The 22,038-nt window shown below is 43.7% G+C and overlaps 1 protein-coding gene across 1 annotated transcript; it reads right to left on the minus strand.

Annotated features, from left to right (window-relative positions):
• Positions 1-111: 111 nt before the first annotated feature.
• On the minus strand, positions 112-3,340 carry SPP1 (secreted phosphoprotein 1; the record flags this gene model as incomplete). Its single annotated transcript, XM_084204535.1, has 6 exons — positions 112-664; positions 1,419-1,673; positions 1,940-1,984; positions 2,136-2,240; positions 3,137-3,187; positions 3,287-3,340. 6 exons carry the CDS (start codon positions 3,338-3,340, stop codon positions 227-229), a joined length of 948 nt encoding a protein of 315 aa, XP_084060661.1. The 3' UTR covers positions 112-226.
• Between the last annotated feature and the right edge of the window lie 18,698 nt (positions 3,341-22,038).

Below are 22,038 nucleotides of genomic sequence, written 5' to 3' on the forward strand. Positions count from 1 at the left end.
AGTCCCGTTACAGCAAAACAACACCCGGCAGCTCAGAGAGCAGCGTGCCCGAGGGGCGATGGTTGCCCACCGTGTCCCACAGCCTCCCCCAGGGGCCATGGGCCGCCCCGAACCGCAAAAGTCACCATGCAAACTACATTAATAAACAGTTCCCCGAAATGAAGCTACCCCCTGCTTCCCTTAGGTAGGGATTGGAAAAGAAGAGAAATATTATTTTTATCTCCTTTTAAAGAGTGACTTCATTATTTTCGATGCTGTGACGATCTTCAGAATCCTCGGCACTTTCCAGGGCTTGGCTGCTGATATGGTCAGAGAGCTCAGCGGACACGCGGTCCCCTCTCTCCCTGCTTTCCACGCTCGGGTGGCTGTCCCCTCTCTCCCTGCTTTCCACACTTGAGAGGCTGTCCCCTCTAATACCAGACTTGCTACTGTCGCCTTCTCCCTCGTGGCTGTCGGATTTGGGCCTGCTGTCGTTTTCCAAGCTCCGGTCATGCCGGTCGCTGTCGTGCTCGCTACTGTCGCTCCCGTGGCTCTGGTCAGACCATACCACGCTGCTGGCCTGCTTCCTCAGGGACCTGCGGGAAGCAGAATCCTCCCGGGAGACAGAGCGCTGGCTGTCTGCATCCATGTCGCTCTCATCTTCCTCAGTCGCATCATAGATGAGCTGTGTTAGAGAGCAGAATAAGAGCCATTGTCACTCCTGGGGAACTGTTTCATCAAGTACTGCACTAACGCCGGCTGCTGCTGCGAGGACGCTCAAAGCCTGCATGATGAACCTCTGCCTGGAGATACTGTGGTGTTTCATGGAGTTACACTAGCCTTTCACATTATGAGAAACTCTAATTTGCTCCTGGCCTCAGATTTCATGTGTGCGAGTAAGTCGCGACAGTGCAAACTGCAGTTTTGCACAGCTTGCAGCAGCAAGCTGCAGTCCTGCCCCAGTGCATTGGCAGCCATCAAGACCCCTGATCTATGGTATCCAGAGAAAGGAAATGCATTCCTTCACTGTCACCCTGATTTTTTAAGATTTTCTAAGCCTTCTGATGTTGACATTTTTGTAGCAAACTTTCTCACACACTTTCTCTAAATAACTCATTGTTTTGCATTCTTTTATAGAAGAGGAGAAATTTGATGAACTGTTGGTTTGTCCAGTGTCATTGGAGAGGTGGCACTGTCACCCTCCAATCCACTGTCACTTTTGGAAAACTATAAATGTTAGAGTCAGAAAATAACCTTCCCTTTTTGTCTTCACCTTGAGAACGGCTGTGTGTGCCTGTGTTCTTTCATGTCCTGTAGTGACACTTCACTTATGCCTACTTTCTCTATACCAGTTTTCAAAACTAACTCCTATAAAATGCCATGTCCATTTTCAAGTTCACTCCCCATTTCCAAGAGCACCACTGACCAGTCCTATTCACCTTTTTGGTAGCTTTGTGGAGTTTAAAAGACTTCAACAGTGCAGCTTTTGCCCTCATCCTGTAGGCCACACTGTCACCTCTGCCGGCATTGTCTCCCTGGGTGAAAGGGAAAGTGGGGAATGGTTCGGTTACTGGAATGTCTGTGGGAAAAATCGTGACAACCTCCTCGGATTCATCTGTGTCATTGGAATCATTGTCATCATCGTCATCATCATCCACATCTTCATGGCTCTTGCTTGACACATCAGGAAAGTGCTGGAAAACATTTATTACACATCAGGCAAATGAACATGGATGTGAGAGGTGCAGACCGGTACCTGTCCTATTGGCCCAGGGCATAGGCACTATTGAGGAGCTATGTGCAGGCACTGCACTGAGTTCACCTCCTCCTGCCTGGAGCTTTGTTTTATTTCGGGAGAGTTGTTACTGCAAGAACCACACTTGAGTGAGAAAAATGAGAGCTGCTCCACACTGGCTGCCCTACAGCACTCAATGGACATGCTGTCTTTCAAAACACTTACCAATTGTTCTGGGACATCCACACTTTCTTCTGAAGAGTAAAGGGTCTGAAAGCAACACAAAGCTCAATGTTGGTACACAAAGGCACATACAGTAGAGCTGATCAGCATGTTGACTATTCTTTAAGCACTTAATCATAACTTGCAAATTTTGGTATGGAAAGATGCTCTGCTTTCTCTTCTAGTTAGGTGTCTGTACCTGCTGAGATGATGCCAGGTCACTCTGTGAGTGCTGCTGACTCTCCTGAGACTGCGAATTCACATAGTCGTTGTGATATCTGTGCAAGTGATGGCCCCTGGAGTCCTTCAAGAGAAAATAAAAAGGAGGGGTTAATCCTCAAAGGAACAGGCAAAACTACTGCATCCCAACCCGTGCTTTCACCAGATGTGGCATCTGCAGTGCCTAGTCCTTCTGTATGGGATGTGTCCTCAGCTGTTCATTGCAGTAGGAAGAGGACTCAGAACAAGGCATCATCCCAGATAAACATTGTACCCATAAGACAGATAGATGTGCCTCTCTCACTGGCAGAGCCTGGGCAAATTTAGTTCAATTTCTCCAGCTTGTTTTTATTGAGTAGAATTTGAAGTTATAGCTAACAACCATTGCTTCTGCTAATTCTTAGGCCCTTTCTGGAGGGTGATTTATCTCCCACCTCATGAAGACTCTAAACTAAGTGCAGTAGTTGGTTCTCAGAGCCAAGAATTTATTTTGCAAGGGTAACAGCTAGCAATGGGGAATGAATTAAAGAGCTATATAACAAGTTTAAATGCAGTTCACTTACATCACTCAAAAAAACAAATAGGATATTGGATTAAGGTGCTCCTCCAACACCAAATATTGTCATCTGATCCACACTAACGAATATGGGTTATAGTAATTTCGCCATACTGCAGTCCCTTTCTCTTTTTAATTAACAGCTAATACATTTTTCATTAAGAAAAAAGATTTCCAGTGCTGATCTGGAGATAGAACTAATGAAAGTTCACAATCAAGACACATGACACAGGAAAAAGTCTGTGGACATCAGTGGCTCTCTGCTTTGAAACTAGCTCATAACAACCAAGTAAGGACATGTTCTGCCAGCATCTACAATCATAGAACAAGTACCAGAAAATGTGTTTTGAAGGAAAACAAATAAGCAAACAAAAATCAAGAAGTACTTATCAAAGAAAATTAACAGAAAGACAAAATGACCTTACATATTTTTCTTTGGAACTGGCAGAAATGGCATGCTGCTTGGATTGAATCACCTTGAGGGGAGAAAAAAGAAAAAACATTTATCAGTGTTTCTTGCTGATGTGCTAAGGAAATAATGCAAGTGCTGGGGATAGTGTTTGTGATTTACTCACTGGCCATGCAGCTGTGATGCTGATAAGGCATAGACACAGAACTGCCACCTTCATTGTGATATTTTACCTAGAAAATATTTTGGAACAGTAAGTCAATAAAGTAAAATACTACAAAAACGCTATAGGCTTTTCCTTTATCTTTGTATACTTAACTATGCCAAGACCAAGTCCCTGCTATGGATTCAACTTGCCCATGCTAATTTTATTTGTTCTATCCTCCATCACCACCTCCCACCCACCTTGTAATGATTTAGCAACTCAAAAAGCTACAAGAATTTTGAAACTGAACACTAAAAAGAGCTGAGCAGTGGTGAGAAAAACCACACTGAAAAGGTGAACTGACTCCTGTTGTCTACTGATTTGCATAGGCAAAGGAAAAGCTCTGTGAAAAACTGTTACAAATACCAGCTTTGGTTTATCTTCATTCACTTAACACAATTGTTTTGAAAAAGAGGCAGGTTATGGCAAGCAATTTGTATTGTCTTGTCAGCTATTTTGAAACTAGTTTTTAGGGTTATTAACTTGAGTTGATGAGTAAAGTCAGTTTACATGAACATAAACGGCTTTTATTGATAGACCTACATTTCCCCATCCAGAAGTTAGAACAAAATAACCTGTGTTTCCAAACAAGAGATTAGGTGAAATAGCTGCTCTCATAGCTGCTCTAGCAATTTAATAAATAACTGATTCCTGCTGAAATTAGGAGAGCTGCAGTAAACTTCAGTGCTTACTGACCAGTTCCCAGAATAAGGAACATCCCTGAGAATTTTAACCAATTTACTGATGAACAAGAGTAATTCAAAACTTCGGTAAATCACAGCAGGAAAGAAAGCCGCTTGGGGCATTTAAAATGCCTTAGTAAGGCTGGCCCTGAGACAGGACACTCTAATAGAGGCATTGCAATTTCAAGTTTCACAGAGAAGTGTGTCTCATTCACTGTCCCATCTACTCAGGATTGTGCAGCACAAACCGTGAGCCTGCCAGGAGAAACAAGGACACTGCCAGGCAGTGATTACATGAGGAAGAAAGCTTTCTGTGTTCAAGCACCAGCTCTGAGTTTCTAGTGCATGATTCAGTGGCAGGGTTTTCAGTAACCTTCTCCCAACATCTATCAGTACACAAATTTAAAATTGTGATTATGTGTATTACCTGGCATTGCTAAAGCAACCTTCCTCCTATAAAAACACACCGTTTTCCACAGAGAAATATCAATCATCCCTGCCCAGTGAAGCAGTTTTCAAAGATCTGCTCAGTGTTTCCTAGGCTAAAGCTGCAAAGGGATTGGGACATGTAAGGTAAAAAAGAAAGAAAAAAATACCTTTTCTGGTGCTGAAGGAGTCAGCCACAACAAGAGCACTCTTAGTGATCCCAGCAGCAGCTCCAGACAGTTGGCTCCCAGCAGCTCTGGCTTTCTCCCCTCGTCCCTGCTGCCTGACATCTCTGAGCTCTGGGAATTTAAACTCTGCCCGAAGCACAGCCACCAATCTCCATGTGGTGGAAAAAGATGAGGTCATGAGGTTCCTGGCTACTTGTCCTGCCCATGTTTTCCTACACTTCCTCTTTGGCTTTGTGGCTTTTGAAGCAAACAAAAAATATTCTAAGGTTAAAACATTACTTATGAGCAAGATCATTAACCAGGAGGTCTGTTGAATGCACAGTGTTTGTTTGGTATCATGTAGGAGGGCTTCAGGGCATGCCTGTTCTACTTCTGTAGAAAGCCCAGCTTTCCAGAAATCTTTTGTACCCTGTTCTGTAGGGGGTAGGAATATCTAATGGGGGTAGGAATATCTAATGTGTGCTGGAAGAAATAAATCTGAACATAAAATTCACCAAAGAGGTGTTAATGTTTCCACAGAATTGTAGACTTGCTCTCCAGGGCATGCATGGTGCTACGGGAATTGCAAAGATGTTGCAGAATATGGCCTTTTGCATTTTTTGGTCTACCTGGATTAAAAAAAAATTAAAAATTAGTAGTACTAGTTGTCTCAGTAGGCATTCTGCATCCAGCAACTTGTTTGTAAAGGTGTACAAGAGCTCTTCTTAAAGAAGATTGGTGCATCCTTATGAGGAATTATGAGAAATTCTTACTACTTTTCTGTTTGTTTGTATTCCTTCTGGCTCCTTTCTCAGGTGGTATGGTCAAGTCATCTGCTACTGCTGACTCATGCACCAAATCCATTTCAAAACCCTTTTCAGGGACAAGTTGCCAGATATTTTTCAATTAAAAAAAAAAAAAGGAAGGAAAAAAAAGCACAGATATAGCTCCAGCATGAGGGGTACCATGATTGGCATGGGGAAGCAAAGAACATCATGGGATGAAATTGCATCAGCCCTGAAGTACATCAACCCTTCTGATGGGTGACAAATCTATTGTGGCCTCCCTTGGATGTCCATAACTTTGGACTGATTCTGGATCAGCTGGGATGTGCTGGAGGACTCTCAGACACTCTTCCATGTGGTGTTTCTTTAAAAGAACAATGAGATGTCATTCAAACACAGGAAAACATTCCAGACAGCCCTCTTAGAAGGCAGAATATTTGTAACTGTTTCAAGGTGGTTATCATGCTTCTCATCTGTGACACCCCAATGACGTTTGCTGTATCTTTAGCCAAGCAGACAAGAGAGACCTGTTTGTAGCAGTGCCTGTTACCAGTTATCCTGTGCTTACTGACACTTCTGGGGCATGTGTAAAGACATCAGGAGTAACATACCCATGCTTACTTAGCTCAGCACCTCCCCCTTATATCATCATACGTATTTAGCTGATTATATTTTTGAGTTGAGATCAGCAACAGCTGGAAGTTCAACTTAGTGTACTTAAGAGAGTGTTCTAATATCCCAGTGGGAGAACTGGATAAAAACATAGTAATAGTATATCATTAGTAGTTCTGACTGTAAGGATCCACTTGAGCAAGGACTATCCTAGCTTTTATTTTTGAAGCTATATGACCATTGTCATATCATAGCTCAGGAAAGACTTTTCAACCAAAAAAGCCTTCAGCAAACTGGTTTTCAGCAGCACTGAGCTGCAGATACAGTGGGAGATGGTAGATCTGTCTAAATCTGCATAAGATCTTGATGCTGGAATCCTAGTTGCCTTGAATGCAGATACAGGAATCCAGCTGGAAGTGGGTGCTCTTTGGGAGTGTTGATTTGGGCATTAGGCAGTAGCCAATACTTAACTTAGTTACTAGGACAGCTTCAAAAGGCCACTGCTGTTGACTCCAGGGAACCCCAAGCCAGGCCCTTAGGTAGCCAAGTACCTTTCATCCCAAACACCAGTCCTGACCATCAGCAAAAAACTACTTTGATCTGACAGAGCAAAAATTGAGACAGAGTGAAGCCAGTGCCTCATACCACTGCAAGTGGGACTGGGTGTGCTGTGTCCTGCTCTCCTGTCCACACCCTGGATTAAACTTTAAGCCTGAAAAACCTACTTTCCCTACAAGCCTGTCATCAAGAGACACAGAACTCAAAAACAACATTATGCTCAAAGATCCTCTAGAGCTTCTCTCTGGCCAAAACCAACACTTGCAATCTGCATAATGGTGTATTACTGTGGATCAGACCATTAGGAAAATACATATTATGTAAACAACCTGTTTCACCAAGTTCAGCAGCAGTTATCAGTTGTGCTGATGGAGCCATTAGAAACAGAGTCTTCCTGCAGTTTGTTACAGACATTCCTGTACCGGTCAATTATTACTGTGGCACCTCAAGGCAAATGTTCTGCAAGAACCTGGAACCCTTGTCTCCCAGCAGAGTCTCTGTGTGACCCCCAGGGAGCTGTTTCTGGCAAACAACTGGTATTTCCAGTGTGCTGGGAGATGACAGTGTTTTTGAGTATGTTGCCAAACATAATATACAATCCACTATATGGTAGATTTTGTAAGAGCTAAGGAGCAGCAGGGATGTTTTGCAGTAATCCAGAAGCAGGATGAGAAACCATGGCTATTAGTAAATGTCTTCATTTTATGCAAGATTAGCCTGTACAGAGCTGTAGTAAATTTAGCACTTGTCTCATGCCCATCATTATGTGGTTATTCCTCCTGTAAATCATCCAGCTGAGAAATCCTTTGCCTTGGTAGGATTTGTGCTTCTTTTTGTCTCAAAGATAAGGAACAAGCAGGGCAGGAAGCAGGGAGCTTTCACCATTTTCACTTCCCACATTAAAATCCTTAGTTCTGGAGAGAACTCTTGTCTGCTGGTGGCACAGCAGAAGCAGCTTGCTTGAATTTGTACAGGTGGGAGGGTATATGATTCTGGCTTTCAAGAGCTGTCAGTGTCTGTGCAGAGCATGACTCTAACTGTAATTTCTTGCATGTAAGTGACATTTTCAACTTGTCTGCCATGTTGAACAAAGCTTTTGACCACAATTCCTTCCATCCTGGGCTATATTGGTAACATGTGATTAGGCTGTGATTTTGTGTTGTCAAGAAGCTGTATCAGTGCCTCCCTGTGCATCCTCCAACACCTACCTAAGATCCTGAGCTAGGACATCAGTGTGATGCCCAGCAACACCTCTGGCTGGCTTGGAAAATCCCAGCCTCCCTGCAGTGACCTGTAGTGATCAGTCAGCTTTCAGGACAGCTGGCTTTTGTGGAATTTTGTTCATCAAAAAACAAGTCTGGAGGTGAACATGAAGACTAGATGGCAAAGACTAAGGCTGGTAGAGAGAGGCTATTTTCTTTGGCAGCATTAAGAATGCTATCAAATACTGTTTTGCATTGGAGTATCTCCAAGAAAAGCAGACTCAGTAAAGACAGGTTTCTGTGAAAGACAGATGAAAAGCAATATTGCTACTATAAAATGCTCTTTGGAAACTCAGTGTGTCAACCAATATATCTCTCAAAGCCATTAAATTTTCTTTATTAAACCTTCAAAGTGAGGAAAAGCTTACATAGAGCAGAGGGTAGGCTTAAAACAAAGCCTTCTCCCTCTTAAATAGACTACATTGACCACCACAGTGTTTGTGTCTGGGCCCAGGAGAATATTTGGTATGCAGAAGAGATGGGTGTCAGATGTGTTTGATACAGAAATTACAACAGAGATTTTCTCCTTACATGTGTGAGCAGGGCACCCCGATAACAGCTTTGCAGCACAGCTGCATATCTCTTCCTTTGTACCACTTGGAGCAATTAAAGAAGTCACTTTCCCAGAGTCAGCCCTACCAGTTTCCTTGAGGAGTCGCAGACCTAGGCACAACACTGACCTAGAGCTAGAGTAGGTGATAAATTGGGACAGACTTTCTGAGAAATAACCCCACAATAGGCTGACAGCATACTAGAAAATGCCAGTGTCTGACAGATTGCAGTTTTTTGGTCTGTCCTTATCTCCCTCTTCTCAAAGAGAGCCCACTCATTTGTCTCTGGCTTCTGGGACTAGTCACTATCTATTCCCATTTTCAAATGGCTTTTTAGGAACAGCTTTGGAAAGTGAAGAAAAAAATTAATATTTGAGAAACTGCCATGCAGCCATGTCTCACAAATCTGGAGGTTAGCCAACCTCAGTCAGATCCCAGCTTTCAGAGAGGCAAGTGGATGCTCCTGCCACAGCATAAATACAGTCCAGCTGTCTAGAACTTGCTAAACTGGAGTGCCACTGATGTCCCCTCCCTTGACTTTTACAGCCAAGTAGAAAAAAAATTCCAGATTTTTTTTTTCCCCATAAAATTAATGTATTTTAATAGTCAAGTCCATGTAGTAGCAGGAATTAAACCAGCACAGAAACATTTCGTTATTTTCAGGTCATCAGAGTTACCAGTGCAAAGAGCTAAATACCAGCTTTTTGGTGCTGGGTTTGTGGCTGTGCTTCAGCTCTGATTGACAGGAGAAGAAATGCATTTGTTTCAACTGGAAAATAACAAACACAATAATAGTCTGAAGTACTCATAGAAACAAGAATGAACAGTGAAAGACTTTATGTGTACGCCATGTTTTCATAACTGTACCATTTCTTAAGGTATGTAACCCTCAAAAAGCAATTTTTTGAGAACAGAAGGATGAGACACTCTCATCTCAGGGGGAGCTGAGCTCAGTCTGAAGCCTGAACACTGCTGCAGAGATAACACTCCAGGATGAAGGAAAGTATGTGAGGTGAGGCGTGTGTTCTTAAATCCCATATATGCTCATAAAACAGCAACCATCAGATTGCCAGCTCAGGGCTCACAGTTAGAATGCTGAGGGAAATTTGATAGTAGGAAACAGTTTTACAGAAGATTGCTTCTCAGACAAGTATTGGAAAAACTTTGTGACAAGTTGTTTCCCTTTCTCCGCCTTGCTCAGTTCCCTCTTTCTGATCCTACTGCAAAATTTTCTCCTCCTACTGAGAAAGGACCCTAATGGAAAAATCTGAATATGCAGGATGGATATGGAAAGAACAGCATCCTCTCACTCTGCATTGTGAAACTTGGAAAGTCACAAGATGCCTGTTCTCCCAAGTGCTGGGAGTTTTGGCAGGTCACAACAGGAAGGATTCTGCACACCACACCCCTCCAGTTGTATCTCCATGAAGCTCTGCTGGCAAAACAGAGAGAACCCTTTGCTGCAAGAAACAGAGTGGATCACAGCACAGCTGGACAGAGAAGAGACAGGGAGATGATTGGCCAACTCTTCCATATGCTGCTCTGTGCATAACTGAGATGAGTGTGACAGAGTCCTGACTGCATCCTGGGAATCCTTACAACACAGCAGCCTTGATTTTTCATTCCACATTTACCATGTTGAGCTTCTATCATGTTTCCATACACAGCAGCGCAAGGATCACAGCACAAGGAGCTGAGTCCAAAAAAGCTTGCTACCAATCCCAGAGACCCACCTTTCGCAAGACACACTTTCTGAGTGGCTCCTGGAAGAGGCCAGTGCAAAACAGATAATTTGGAGAGGTGCCAGGTGTTGCACAACCCAGGATTCCACCCTGTATTTCTGTGGTTATCTGTACACAAGGCATCTTTTCTGCAGAAGTCAGGAGCATGTACTGTTTACACGTTGTGACCCTGTCAATAAACCTGACCTCAGATACAGGCTTGGCTACTTATCAGAAACTTGTCAGCTTTCACATGGCTTCAGCTTCTGCTGTGAGCAGTTTTCTTAAGTGCCAGCCCAGGGCCACTGTGGTCTGAGGTGGGACGGGTGCAGAGCTGAGTCAGTGTGAAAGCAAACATGTCCCAGGCACTGCGCCCCAGGGTGTGGGCAGGCCCTGTGGTGGAGTGGGAGGAAAAACCCATCTGTGGGCCTGGTGAAGGGAAATTAAAGAGTTGGGGACTGGGCTTAGGGAGGAAGTTGTTTGGCCAAAAAGCTGATTTGATTTTGTGGGGGAACCAAAAATCAGCATGCTGGGGTCAAGGCCTCTCCCATCTCAACTGAATCATGGAGAGATTCCCCGCAGCTTGCTCAAGCCTGGAGGTGATAAGGCTATTTTCCCACAAAGTTTATGCAGGCAGGAGCTCTGCAGGAACTATCTTCTCCACTGCAGCAATGAATCATTTTGGCTCTGGCTTGGAAGGCCAGAACATGTCCTGCATGTCAGTACACTTCTTTTAATTGGTATTGGTGGGGCTGCCACCTCTTGTACAACAAGCAAATTAAAGTGCCAATAGAGAACATCACTCAGACCCAGCAATTTCTCCTCGTGTTCTGCATACTACATTTTTTTAAACTAGAAAGGGTTTTTAATGAAATGTGAAGTAATAACTCATACCTGACAGATATTACCATCAGCAAATCAAAGGGATGTTTTCTTAAATGTGTAATTTTTCAAGAAAATAGGATTAATTGATAGGCTGAATAGTTCAGATACAAGTGTTTGAGACTGAATAGTTCAGATACAAATGTCTGGGGAAAAGGTTTCTTTTCATTAAGCACAGACGTACAAATACATTTGGCAAATCCCTGCTCTCCCTCCTTGCTTACCAGCTCTCTTTGCTATTTTGGAAATACACAGTTGAGAGATAATCACATCCAGATTTAGGAAATAACATTTTGCACATAATTCATACTGGCTACCTAGACAAATTGTTGGTTGAGTGTGTAGCTATAAATTTGACAGAATAAATGGCAAACTGTGGTTGGCATATGGAGGCAAAGCAGGATGCAAACTGCAGCTATACATTAACTAGAGGAAAGAGAAGCCTGAGTTAAGCAGCAGGATCTGAATCAAACAATAAGAAGGGGCAGCTGACAGGGCAACTTACTTTTCAGGAGGATATGCAGCATCAAAGCTCTTTGCATTAGGAAAAACATTACCAGTCAATAAATAACACTGCTGTTTTCCTCACTGAGTCTCGTTTGTCACAAAGAAGTCAAATGACTTCTCCTCATCCATGGAAAATGTGAACACAGTGGGTGACAGGGACAGGCAATTTTGGGAAGAAACATCCATTCGGTATGGAGAAACTTGATCTGTTGCACCCAAAATAACTGCTGTTGAAACACAGACTAGATCTCATCTCAGCAATTGATTAGGCAAAAGGAGGAAGCTCGACTGCTGCTTGCAGCTGAGTTGGTCTCAGCTCAGACAGCAGGGCAGCAACAAGGCAGTGACACGTGGGCTGGGCCAGGCTGGAGAACACAGATCTTGGAGTGCAGGTTGTCTGGGCCCTCTGCAGAGCTGAAAAGCATTTTTTATGCACCCAGCTCCTGAAAGGAGCCCTATAGGAACTCTGGTACCTGTCCCTTCATTGGCACCAATGCAGTCACATCCCGCAGGAGTTTGCCACATCCCTGACTCTACCTGTGCTCTACCCTAAAAGTGCAGGCATATTACACAGCTACCTTATCCAGGCTCCCTAAACACTGCCACTGAAAAATCAACAGCAAAGGAGAGTGCTGGATCACAGAAACTACCAGTGAGATTATTCTTAGTCTTCTGATTCAGGCTTAAGTAAAGACAGAAGGAGGAAGGCTTAATTTCAACAAATGTTCATGGTCATGGAGGTGTCTTTTCCTCTCCTCCAGGCAAAGAAGCCAGCTGATACACTAAATTTGTATATATACCTTCCGATACACACTGGAATTTGTATATTTACCTTCCAGTCTTTCATGTCAGTGGATTCATTCATCCTACCTATTTTTTAGGTAGCTGCTCTCCTAAGAGAGAGAGCAGTGTGACAGTCCCATTGGACATAGATTTTTACAAGAGGAAAGACAGGACCAAGTCTCAGAGCAAGAGCAATAGAAAATAGATTGTCCAGGAAATGTTATCCATGACTCTCTTTTGGGCAGTGTCAGCAGTGTCATTGCTTGGGTGTAACACTGCTGCTTTACAGGAAAGCTACAAGGCACCTTCAGACGCTTGTTTGGGGTCTTAAGATAGTAGGAATAATGTAGATTTTCCAATAATAATTAAAAACCAGTAGCATCTAAATAATTAGAAATGCAAACTACCACAGCAAGATTTTTTTTAAAGTAGCCTTTCATTTAGCTTCATGTCTACCATACCTGCCCTTCCCACACTGATGTTATAGCATGTGACTTTGATAATTTTCAGCAAAAATAACATTAAGTATGGCTCTGGTCTTGCAAAGCTGCTGTATGGGCACCAGCTTTCTGTTAGAGATCAAATAGTTATGAGGTCCTGTTAGTGAGCAGACTATTAAATATACTGTTTTTAAAGGCAGGCCGCTCTAAATCTTGATGTAAAAATAATTTGCTCATTTTGTTTATCATCTCATGGCTTGCTACTCTTAACAAATGAGATGAAGCATAGATGCCTAAGAGATACTAAAAGCTCACTCTGAACTCCAATTGTACTAGCATTTCTCTTAACACATTGATTTCCCATCGTTATCACCACGGATGTCAAGGAAAAATACAGAGGCAAAATAGAAAACAAACAAACAAAAAAATAAACCCAGCCAAGTAATTGCATTCATTAGCTGTAGGCTTTAAATATCTTTCTCCACCAGGAAGTCTTCTCCATAGACTCCAATGAAGAGCAGCTCTGTTTGCACATACACAGATTACAAATGGGAGGCAGAGAAAGAGAGAGGCTCTTTTAATTACATGGGCTACACAGATGCTGCAAATTGAAGCTTTAGACAGCAGGGATGCTCCCCTTTCACAAAGATAAGGCCTACTGACAAATTAGCCAGTCTGCTTCTTCCCTGCTTAGCAATTAAAGGGGGCATAGGCAAGCCTATGGTCTCCCTTGTTCCATATACAAACAGCTGCAGGAGCTGTCCAGGTGTCCAGGTCAGTACCCAGGACATCTTTCCTGAAAAGCCAACAACTCTCCCAGGCCTGAACTGGTAATACAAGCAGACTAGAAAAGTCAATTACCACAGTGCACAGATGATACAAACCAGGGGATGAAGATCTGTGGATTTTAAAATCTTAAATAGGCCATCTTTTACTCTGACCCCACTGCACACATCAGACTGAAGGGCAAACTTTGCATACTACTGAGCTTATCAGCTTGCATTTGCCCAAATGTAGTTACTCCTCCTGCACTGGAATTGTTCTGTTGTTAAAGCTACTCTCCATACAGTCATGTTGATGAGCACTAGCTACACCACCCAGCTGTAACTCTAAGAATTACATTACGCACAGGCCTTTGGATTTCCCCTTGTTTTTTGTAGCCAGAGAAGAGATTAGATTATTCTGGCCATTTACACAATTCAGCCACATATAAACACAGCCACATATAAACACATATAAAAACAGGGGATTGGCTCACAATTATCAGTTCTATTCCAGCCTCTGGTATTCACAAGATATATTCTGATTTAAACCGATTCTGATTTTAAGCCTGATGGCAATGCTGGTGAGGTTTGGCCAGCATCCTTATGCTCACAGCTGGGAAAGCTTCCCCAGAGCACTGGCTTCTCACCTTGGTCTAGTTTCAGATTTTACTGCCCAAGAAGTCTGTTTCACTGTATGGCAAACCTATCTGTGACTTCTAGGGAAACAGGAGCTTCCCCAGCTCTCTTCGGCTGCATGCGCACCTCCTGAGATCCCCTAGCTTTTTGGAAATAATATTTCTTCTCCCAGTGATCAACTCTGAAAAACAGCAAGATGTCAAAGTACCTGAACCACTGATGCAAAATGAATTAGAAACACATGGGTATTAAAAATATTTAGAAATTACAATATTTCTCCACATCTTTCTTAATGCAATACAATGTATTCTCATTGCTCTTTCTTCTTCAAAAGCTTTTCTCGACTTGCTAAGAGCACCTTGTCATCATGCAGGGCCTGTGCCCAGAAGGAGCAATTCTTGTGCAGGTTTTCCTGCTCTTACTCTCCAGAAAATCTTGTTGATGGCACAGGCCCTACTCTAATAAGCAGCAAGGTCGAAATTGGGCTCTCCAATGAAAACAGCTATTGGTTTATTTGTTTGGGTTTTTATTTCGACATAGTAATCTCCCTACAGACGCTCTAGGAAAGCACAAGAGGAATGTTTCTTCTGCGAAATGTAATTAACATAGTTTTCTTCCTGTTGCAAAGTATAATTGCAAATATAAACCGACACACAAGAATGGGGTTATTTTGGGTGATGGTTTTGTGCAGCAAAATACTGTGACGAGTTAGGTTTGTCAAATAGAAGACAGGGCAGATGTCTCTTTCCCTTCCTGTTTAAGCCAGTGGTCTGGGAAGGGCTGCCGTAACCTATAATGATGGTCAGCTCACGCAAAGAAACTTGCTTCCCCCAGTCTATAAATGCAGTTTTCTGAAGGCTGAACATATGCCAGAATATGCACATGCTTTGTGATCCTATGTGACATGGCAAACCCTGGTCTGATTTCAAGTTGTGTTAAAACTTACGTAAAAATGCCTCAGTTCTGACAAACCTGCTGCCTTTCAATACCTGAGGGGAGCCTACAAGAAATCTGGAGACTAACTCTACAAGGGTAAAGGACAGGGGAGAATGGCTTTAAACTGACAGAGGGCAAATTTAAATTGGCTATTAGGAAGAAAATCTTTACTGTAAGGGTGGTGAGGCACTGGCACAGATTGACCAGAGAAACTGTGGAAGCCCCATTCCTGCAAGTGTTTAAGGCCAGGTTGAATGGGGCTCTGAGCAACCTGGTCTAATGGAATGTGTCCCTGCACATGGCAGGGGGATTGAAATAAAATGGCCTTCAAGGAGCCTTCCAACCCAAACTGTTGTATGATTCTATATACTTTCTCACACACAGCTCACACAAGGGTGTGGAATATCCTTTCAAAGTCAAAGAAATAAGCCAGACTTTCCTCCGCAGAAGCATTTCCTAAGAACCTGACCAAACATGGGATCATCACATTTCACTGTTTGCACTTGCTCTTCAGGTGGCAAAGCACTTAAATTTGTACACAGCTGAGCTCCAAGAGCTGTTGAGAGCAATGGAGTGTGGCACAGTGGGACTGGATGGCTGTAGCCTAGGGAAGCAGTGGTGAGTCACCTCCTGCCTGGAGGTCACTTTACCCAGATGGGCAATTCCCTGCAACGTGTCCCCACATGCAAAACATATAATCCAAGACGGAAACAGAGGACTGAAATAACAAATAGTTGACTTTCCCCTGCTCTCCACGCCAGGTCAATCATTAAACATAAGTAAAAAATTACATTCCATCAACACAAACCCTCACTAGTAGAAGTAGGCATTTGCGTGCTGAATTTGTTTCGATGTGGGCTCTACAGTCATTACTATAAATCTTTTTTGAGCCAGTGTACCTTAAAGAAACATGAGCCACTTTCTCTCTTATCTTCTTTATTCACTGCAGGAATATACAAATGAATACTCTGTCCTCCATCCATAAGACAAGACACTGCAGCACAAGTGGCCTGCCTAATAAATCACTGGGGAAAAGCAGGCAACAAATTTGCACCCTGAGGAACTGCAGACCAGTCAGTCCCCCCTCGGTGTCTGGAAAGATCCTGGAGCATGTCCTCCAGGAAACTGTGCAAAAGAACATGGAAAACAAGGAAGGTGATTAGTGACAGCAAATGTGGCTTCACTAAGGGCAAATCACGCCTGACAGATTTGGTGGTGTTCCACAACAGGATTACACTGTTGATGCATAAAGGAAGAGTGACTGAAATAATCTACCTGGATTTGTTCAAAGCATTTGACACTGTTCAAAGCATTTGTCCCGCACAACATCCTTGTTTCTAAACTGGAGAGGTGTGGTTTTGATGGCTAGATCACTCAGTGGATAAAGTGACTGGATGGCAGCATGCAAAGTTACAATCAACAGCTCATTATCCACCTGGATACCAGCAATGAGTGGTGTCCCTTGGGAGTTAGTTTGGACAGGCATTGTTTAACACTTTTGTGGAACACATGGACAATAGGACTGAGTCCAGAGTCAGCAAGATTGCTGACACCACAAAGCTGTGTGGTGTAATAGGCACACTGGAGGGAAGGGATGCCATTCAGAGGGACCTGGGCAGACTTGAAATGTGGAATCTTATGAAGCTCTACAAGGCCAAGTGCAAAGTCTGCATCCAAAGCAGTGTGGCCAGAAGGTCAGAAAAGGGGATTCTGCCCCTCCACTTCACTCTGCTGTGACCCCACCTGGAGTGTTCCATCCAGCCCTGGGATCCCCAACATGAGATGGACATGGAATTTTTGAAGGGAGTCCAGAGGAGGTCACAAAGATGATCAGAGCACTAGAGCACATCTCCTGTGAAGACAGGCTGAGAGAGATGGGGTTGTTTAGGATGGAGAAGACTCAACTCCAGGGAAACCTTATAGCACCTTCCAGTATCTAAAGGGGACTGCAGGAGAGCTGGAGAAAGACATTTTACTAGAGGACATAAAGAACAAGAGGGAAATGGCTTTAAACTGACAGAGGGCAGGTTTAGATTAGATATTAGCTAAAAATTGTCTACAGTAAGGGTAGTGAGTCACTGGAGCAGGTTGATCAGAGAAACTTTGGAATCCCCATCTAATTGTTCAAGACCAGACTGTATGAGTCTCTGAGCAACCTGATCTAGTGAAATCTGTCCCTGCCCCTGGCGGGGGGTTGGAACAAGATGGTCTTTAACGTCCCTTTCCACCCAAACTATTCTGTGATTCCGAGTTAGAAGGCTTTAGGAGCACACATGACTAAGCACAAGTGATATATACACACAGCATATCCTTTTAAATTTAATTTTCTAGATATCAGAAAATAGCTGGTTATCTATCAGAAGGTACCCCCATCCTGCCGGGAAGGAAGGTGTTCGGAAGGGGAGTTGGAAAGATGACTAAATATTTTGATTTCCAGGTAATTGTACAAAGGCCACTTCACAAATCCTGAAGATCTTCTTGAATCAAGCTCCTGCTAAAAACCAAGAATCCAAAAATTGTTGCCAATGTTTCACGATATTTTGACCTATTCAGTCTGATGACTTGCTCTGTCACATACAGAGAACATAATGAACATAATCAACAGCTACAGCTCAACAAGGATTTCCCAGACTCCTGACCCTTCCAGCAAGCTTTTAGAACCTGATTACTCTTCTGGCTCTGTCTGTGAAACCTGTGAGAGGATTCATCTGTTAAAACCCAGGACCTTGGTGGCCTGGGTGGTCCTTGTCTGGGCAAGTGGATAATGCAGGCAAGCAGGTGCAAAGGAGGGCGAGGGTGCCAGGCACAGCTTGGATTTAGCATTCATCTGACACTGACAGTGGTCACTGGACTGCCACAGGCTCACAGTCATACAAAGTTCTCCCCATAGCGTGTCATGGGGTACAGAAAGACTTCTTAAGGAAAAACAAGCAGGAAAAGACACAGAAAATTTGTCAGGCCAGTCACTGAGGGGAGGTGGTTTAAGCAAAGCATTGTGTGCATTGTGTGCAAAGATTCTGCCTCATGCACCCCCATCCACAGGCTCTGTTGGCTTGTAGCTTCTTGCAAGTGCCAATCTCTCAGACCAAACACCTGCAGGCTTTGGAGAATGAGCCTGACTCTCAGAAGGAGCTGAGGTCCGAATTTCCTCTTCTTGTTTCAAACACAAGGAAACACACATGAATTCTGAGCAACTTGAGAGATGTGGCACACTGCTTTGTTTCAGTACCATGTAAAACTTTTAAACTGGAATTTTACAGCAGCATTCCAGTGCCAGACTAATGATTTATGAATCACGTTCTGTCACATGAGCAAGGTGTGTCAGTCCCTGCAGCAAGGGACTGAGCTCTCTGTTGCTCACTGAAATGAGAGCAGGGTCCAGCCTGTGCAGTGCTCTACTTGTAAAAAAGAGGGGGTGAAACTTACACCAGTCACTATACAACATCTCTCAAAGTTCAAGCTTTGTCTTTTTGGGGGCAAAGTGACAGCTTTCCATTGCAGAACAGAACAGCCCCAAGTAAAAGTATTTCTCAGGCACACAAACATGGAATATCCAACAGTGTCAGAAGAACACAAATAGCTATCAGAAAGTGTTTTTATATGAACTGAATTGAATTATATCAGTATTTTGCTAAAAACTCTACTGGAAACTAACTCCTGTATGGTTTTCTAGTTAGCCATGAACTATCAGACTATTCATGCCTTTAAACAAGCAGGACTTTCAGGGATTAAGTCTGGTATTCTGGTGCAGAGCTTGCTATGCCAAACCCACTAGCACCTTCCCTTCCTATCAGGTGTGCCAGAGCAGCCTGCCCAGACAGCATGACCCAGGATAGTGTCTGGCCACAGACCTCAGTCCCTGGGGCATCAGCCCTTTGATTTTCCCCTTCGGAAGTGGATGCCGCAGCCAATGCAGAAAGTGTTAAATTTTCTCCCCCACCACAAAACTCCTCCAGATGACACAGACGCCCTGCAGTTTCCCTCCACAAGTCCACACCCCAACAAACACCTCCACCTCCCAACTCGGGGGAGGTTTCTCTAGCTCTGAAAACCCAGGCCTGGGCAGTGTTTGAGCTGCTCGGAGAAAGGACACAGATTAGTTTTTCTAATGATAGCAATGCTTTGCTCTTTTCTGGGATCTGGCTTTCTGTTTTAAGTGGCCCAGAGCCCAGGCAGCACTAAGTAAGCAATAGCAAAGGTATAGCATAATTTCTGTTAACAACCTACTCCTGGCTCTGCAAACAGGAAGCTAAGACTTCCTTACCTTCAACAGGCACACCTCCACAAAGCCCCTTTAGCACACACTGGTTAGGGCAGGCAGGACAACACAGAGGCAAAGGAAAGCATACAGGGCTTACAGGGACGTTGTGCAGGGTGGAAAACAGGGAGTGGAGACATCCCCCTCTGATGGGAGAGGGCAAAAACATATTAGGCCATATGTATCACAGCATCTCACCCTAAACACTCTTAAGTACCCCCATCTTAAGTACCCCCATCTGGTGACTAAGGGAGAAGGCACACAGGGAGGTTAGAAAAAGGCAGAGTTTCCTGACATGCATTCATTTCCAGGAGCACTTACTCATTGCTGGGAAGTGCTGAGAGCAGCAATTGTTCCCCAGTTCTTCCACAGAAAATCCCATCTTGTCCCCAGACATGTGTCAGAGACTTTTTCCAGTGACCCATGAGAACTGAGAGGCCACAGCAGACACTGGGTCCAAATGAGATGACAAAATCATCATCATCTGATTGTGACTCACCTCAAATAACTTAGTTTTGGGAAATTAGCTTGGAGACCAACATCCCTTCCCACCTATTAGTGACTTATATTCAGAATTTACGTCCAGAACCTTTGGGTACAGGAACTGTCTGCAAAACCCAGGGATTTTTTCAAGGGAAACTCATCCTGAAGGGTCCCTCCTTAGCTGCAGCATGGACCTCCCCCTGCTAAGTGGAGTCAGGACCTGTATGAAATAACCTATAGGTCTTCAACATCAACTTTCTTATCACCAGTGTAGCAGTTATTTACTTTGTTAAAGGGGACTATTGCACAGCAAGAACCATTCTTTTGCATTAATGATCATTATTCAGATGCATACTGATAAACAGGAATAAAGACAAAAATTTTCCAGGCAGCAAATGAGACTCCCAGATATGCCAAGCCATGGCAGCACTGGATCTCTTCATGTTCCCCCACAGCCTTCCCTACAGCATCTTCCTTTCACTTCTGTTCTGGCTCATTTCAAAAAGCATAAAATTAAGCCTGGAAGCATAAAAGAACCAGATAAAATGAGTAACAGACTATTGCACAAAACTGATATCCAAGGAATTTCATTAAGGGGTCCCTCGATCTCATTTGGCTGAGAATTTTGGACAGTCAGAGCAAGGAGCTAGCACCAGTTTACTCAGGTTGGAACAGAGAAGGTGAACACTGACAGAGGGCAGAGCGGGAGAAAATGAAACACCAGGGTGGAAATGCATAGTGGAAAAGGCAAAGCTGGAGAAACAGCAGTGGGAAAAAAGGGTTGAGGAGGAAAATGCCAATAGGGCAGAAAAGCCAGAAGTCTGGGAGGGAGAAGGAGTGGAGCAAAGGTAACTAAGGAAACTGAACCGGAAAAGGGGGAGAGAAAGCAAAATAATGAAGTGAAATCCACTCCATAAAGCTGAGCTGGTCTGTCAGAGGCTGAGCTTAAGCAGGGGGAAAAAGTGCGGCCCCAAGTCTCCCTGTCCCCACAGGGCCACACAGCCTTCTGCACAAGTCTGTGGCAGTGGTCCCTGTTGGGGCAGGTCTGGCAGTGTCTGTACTCCTGCATCAACTCTGCTGTCATGAGCCTGATTGCTTAATTAATATATTATCCCCAAGAAATCAACTTTGCAAGCCCTGCCTTGAAGCTTGGTGTGATCTGCACAAAAAATTTTGAGTGTTAACTTAAAATGTTTGTGGCACAAGTCCTGGTGCTCATGCAGTGCTCTGAATTTCCATAGCTTTGCCTAAGGATGCCCCTGTTATTGCTGGCATGTGCAGCCTACGCTGCCATCAGGACTCACTTAAATACATGCCAACTGCAACTATTTTATCTCAAGGTGGAGAGCAGCAGTAATGGCAAAGACAGAAATAAAGAAATGTTGAGAACTTCTGCCTCACGACCAACCTTTTTAGTGTTTCTGGTGATTAACTCACCGCTCCTTTTTAACAGGGCCAATATTTCCTTTAGGTTTCTGTCTGTTGTTTACGTATCTAAAGAACTCTTTCTGGCAGTATTCAACGTCTCTGGCCAACTTAAATTCAAACTGAGCTTTTGCTTTTCTAACAGCATCTCTGCAGTTTTGGTATTAGGAAGAGATGCTTGCCATCAAGGATATGGGATTATGACCCGACCAAGACAAAATGTGTTTAACATCTGATAGCTGATTCACATCACCACTTCTCGCAGCAGCATCCCCTGGTCCCTGCCAGACAATCATTACATGCTTTTGTTAGGTTTCCATATATGCTCTTTTCTGTAAATTTAAAGTGGACCTTCCCTTCCAGTAAATTACAGCTTTCTTTTTGCTTTCAGGCCAGTCTGCTGCTCGTGTTTTCATGCAGTCTGAGCTGCTTGTGTTTTGCTTTTCCGAGATGCTGACTGCAGAGAAGGTTAAGCAGTTTAGTGGTTGAGTGGCTAGTACAAAAACAAACCTACAGATTTTTCATCCAGAGCACCAAAACAACACAGTATAGAGAAACAGCTCAGCTGGGGCCAGGAATATGTGCTATTGAGTTACACACCCCCGATGTTTATTTACAAAGCCAGCCAAGCTGGGCTGCCATCCCTCCTTAAACATGTACTTTTCATGCCCAGAAATTGTCCTTGGATCAAGTTTCTGGTGGGAGGAGTGTATAAAGCAGCAGTGCCTGCAGGATCTGTGGCTCGCAGGCTTCTCCAGCACATCTTCCCAGAGGTGAAACACAGGTGTAAAGGGCTTGTCCACAGCTGCTGTGAGATACCTGAGACAACAGTGG

The sequence above is a fragment of the Fringilla coelebs genome (genome assembly GCF_963513975.1).
Source record: "Fringilla coelebs genome assembly, chromosome: 4".
NCBI classification, from domain to species: Eukaryota; Metazoa; Chordata; class Aves; order Passeriformes; family Fringillidae; genus Fringilla; species Fringilla coelebs.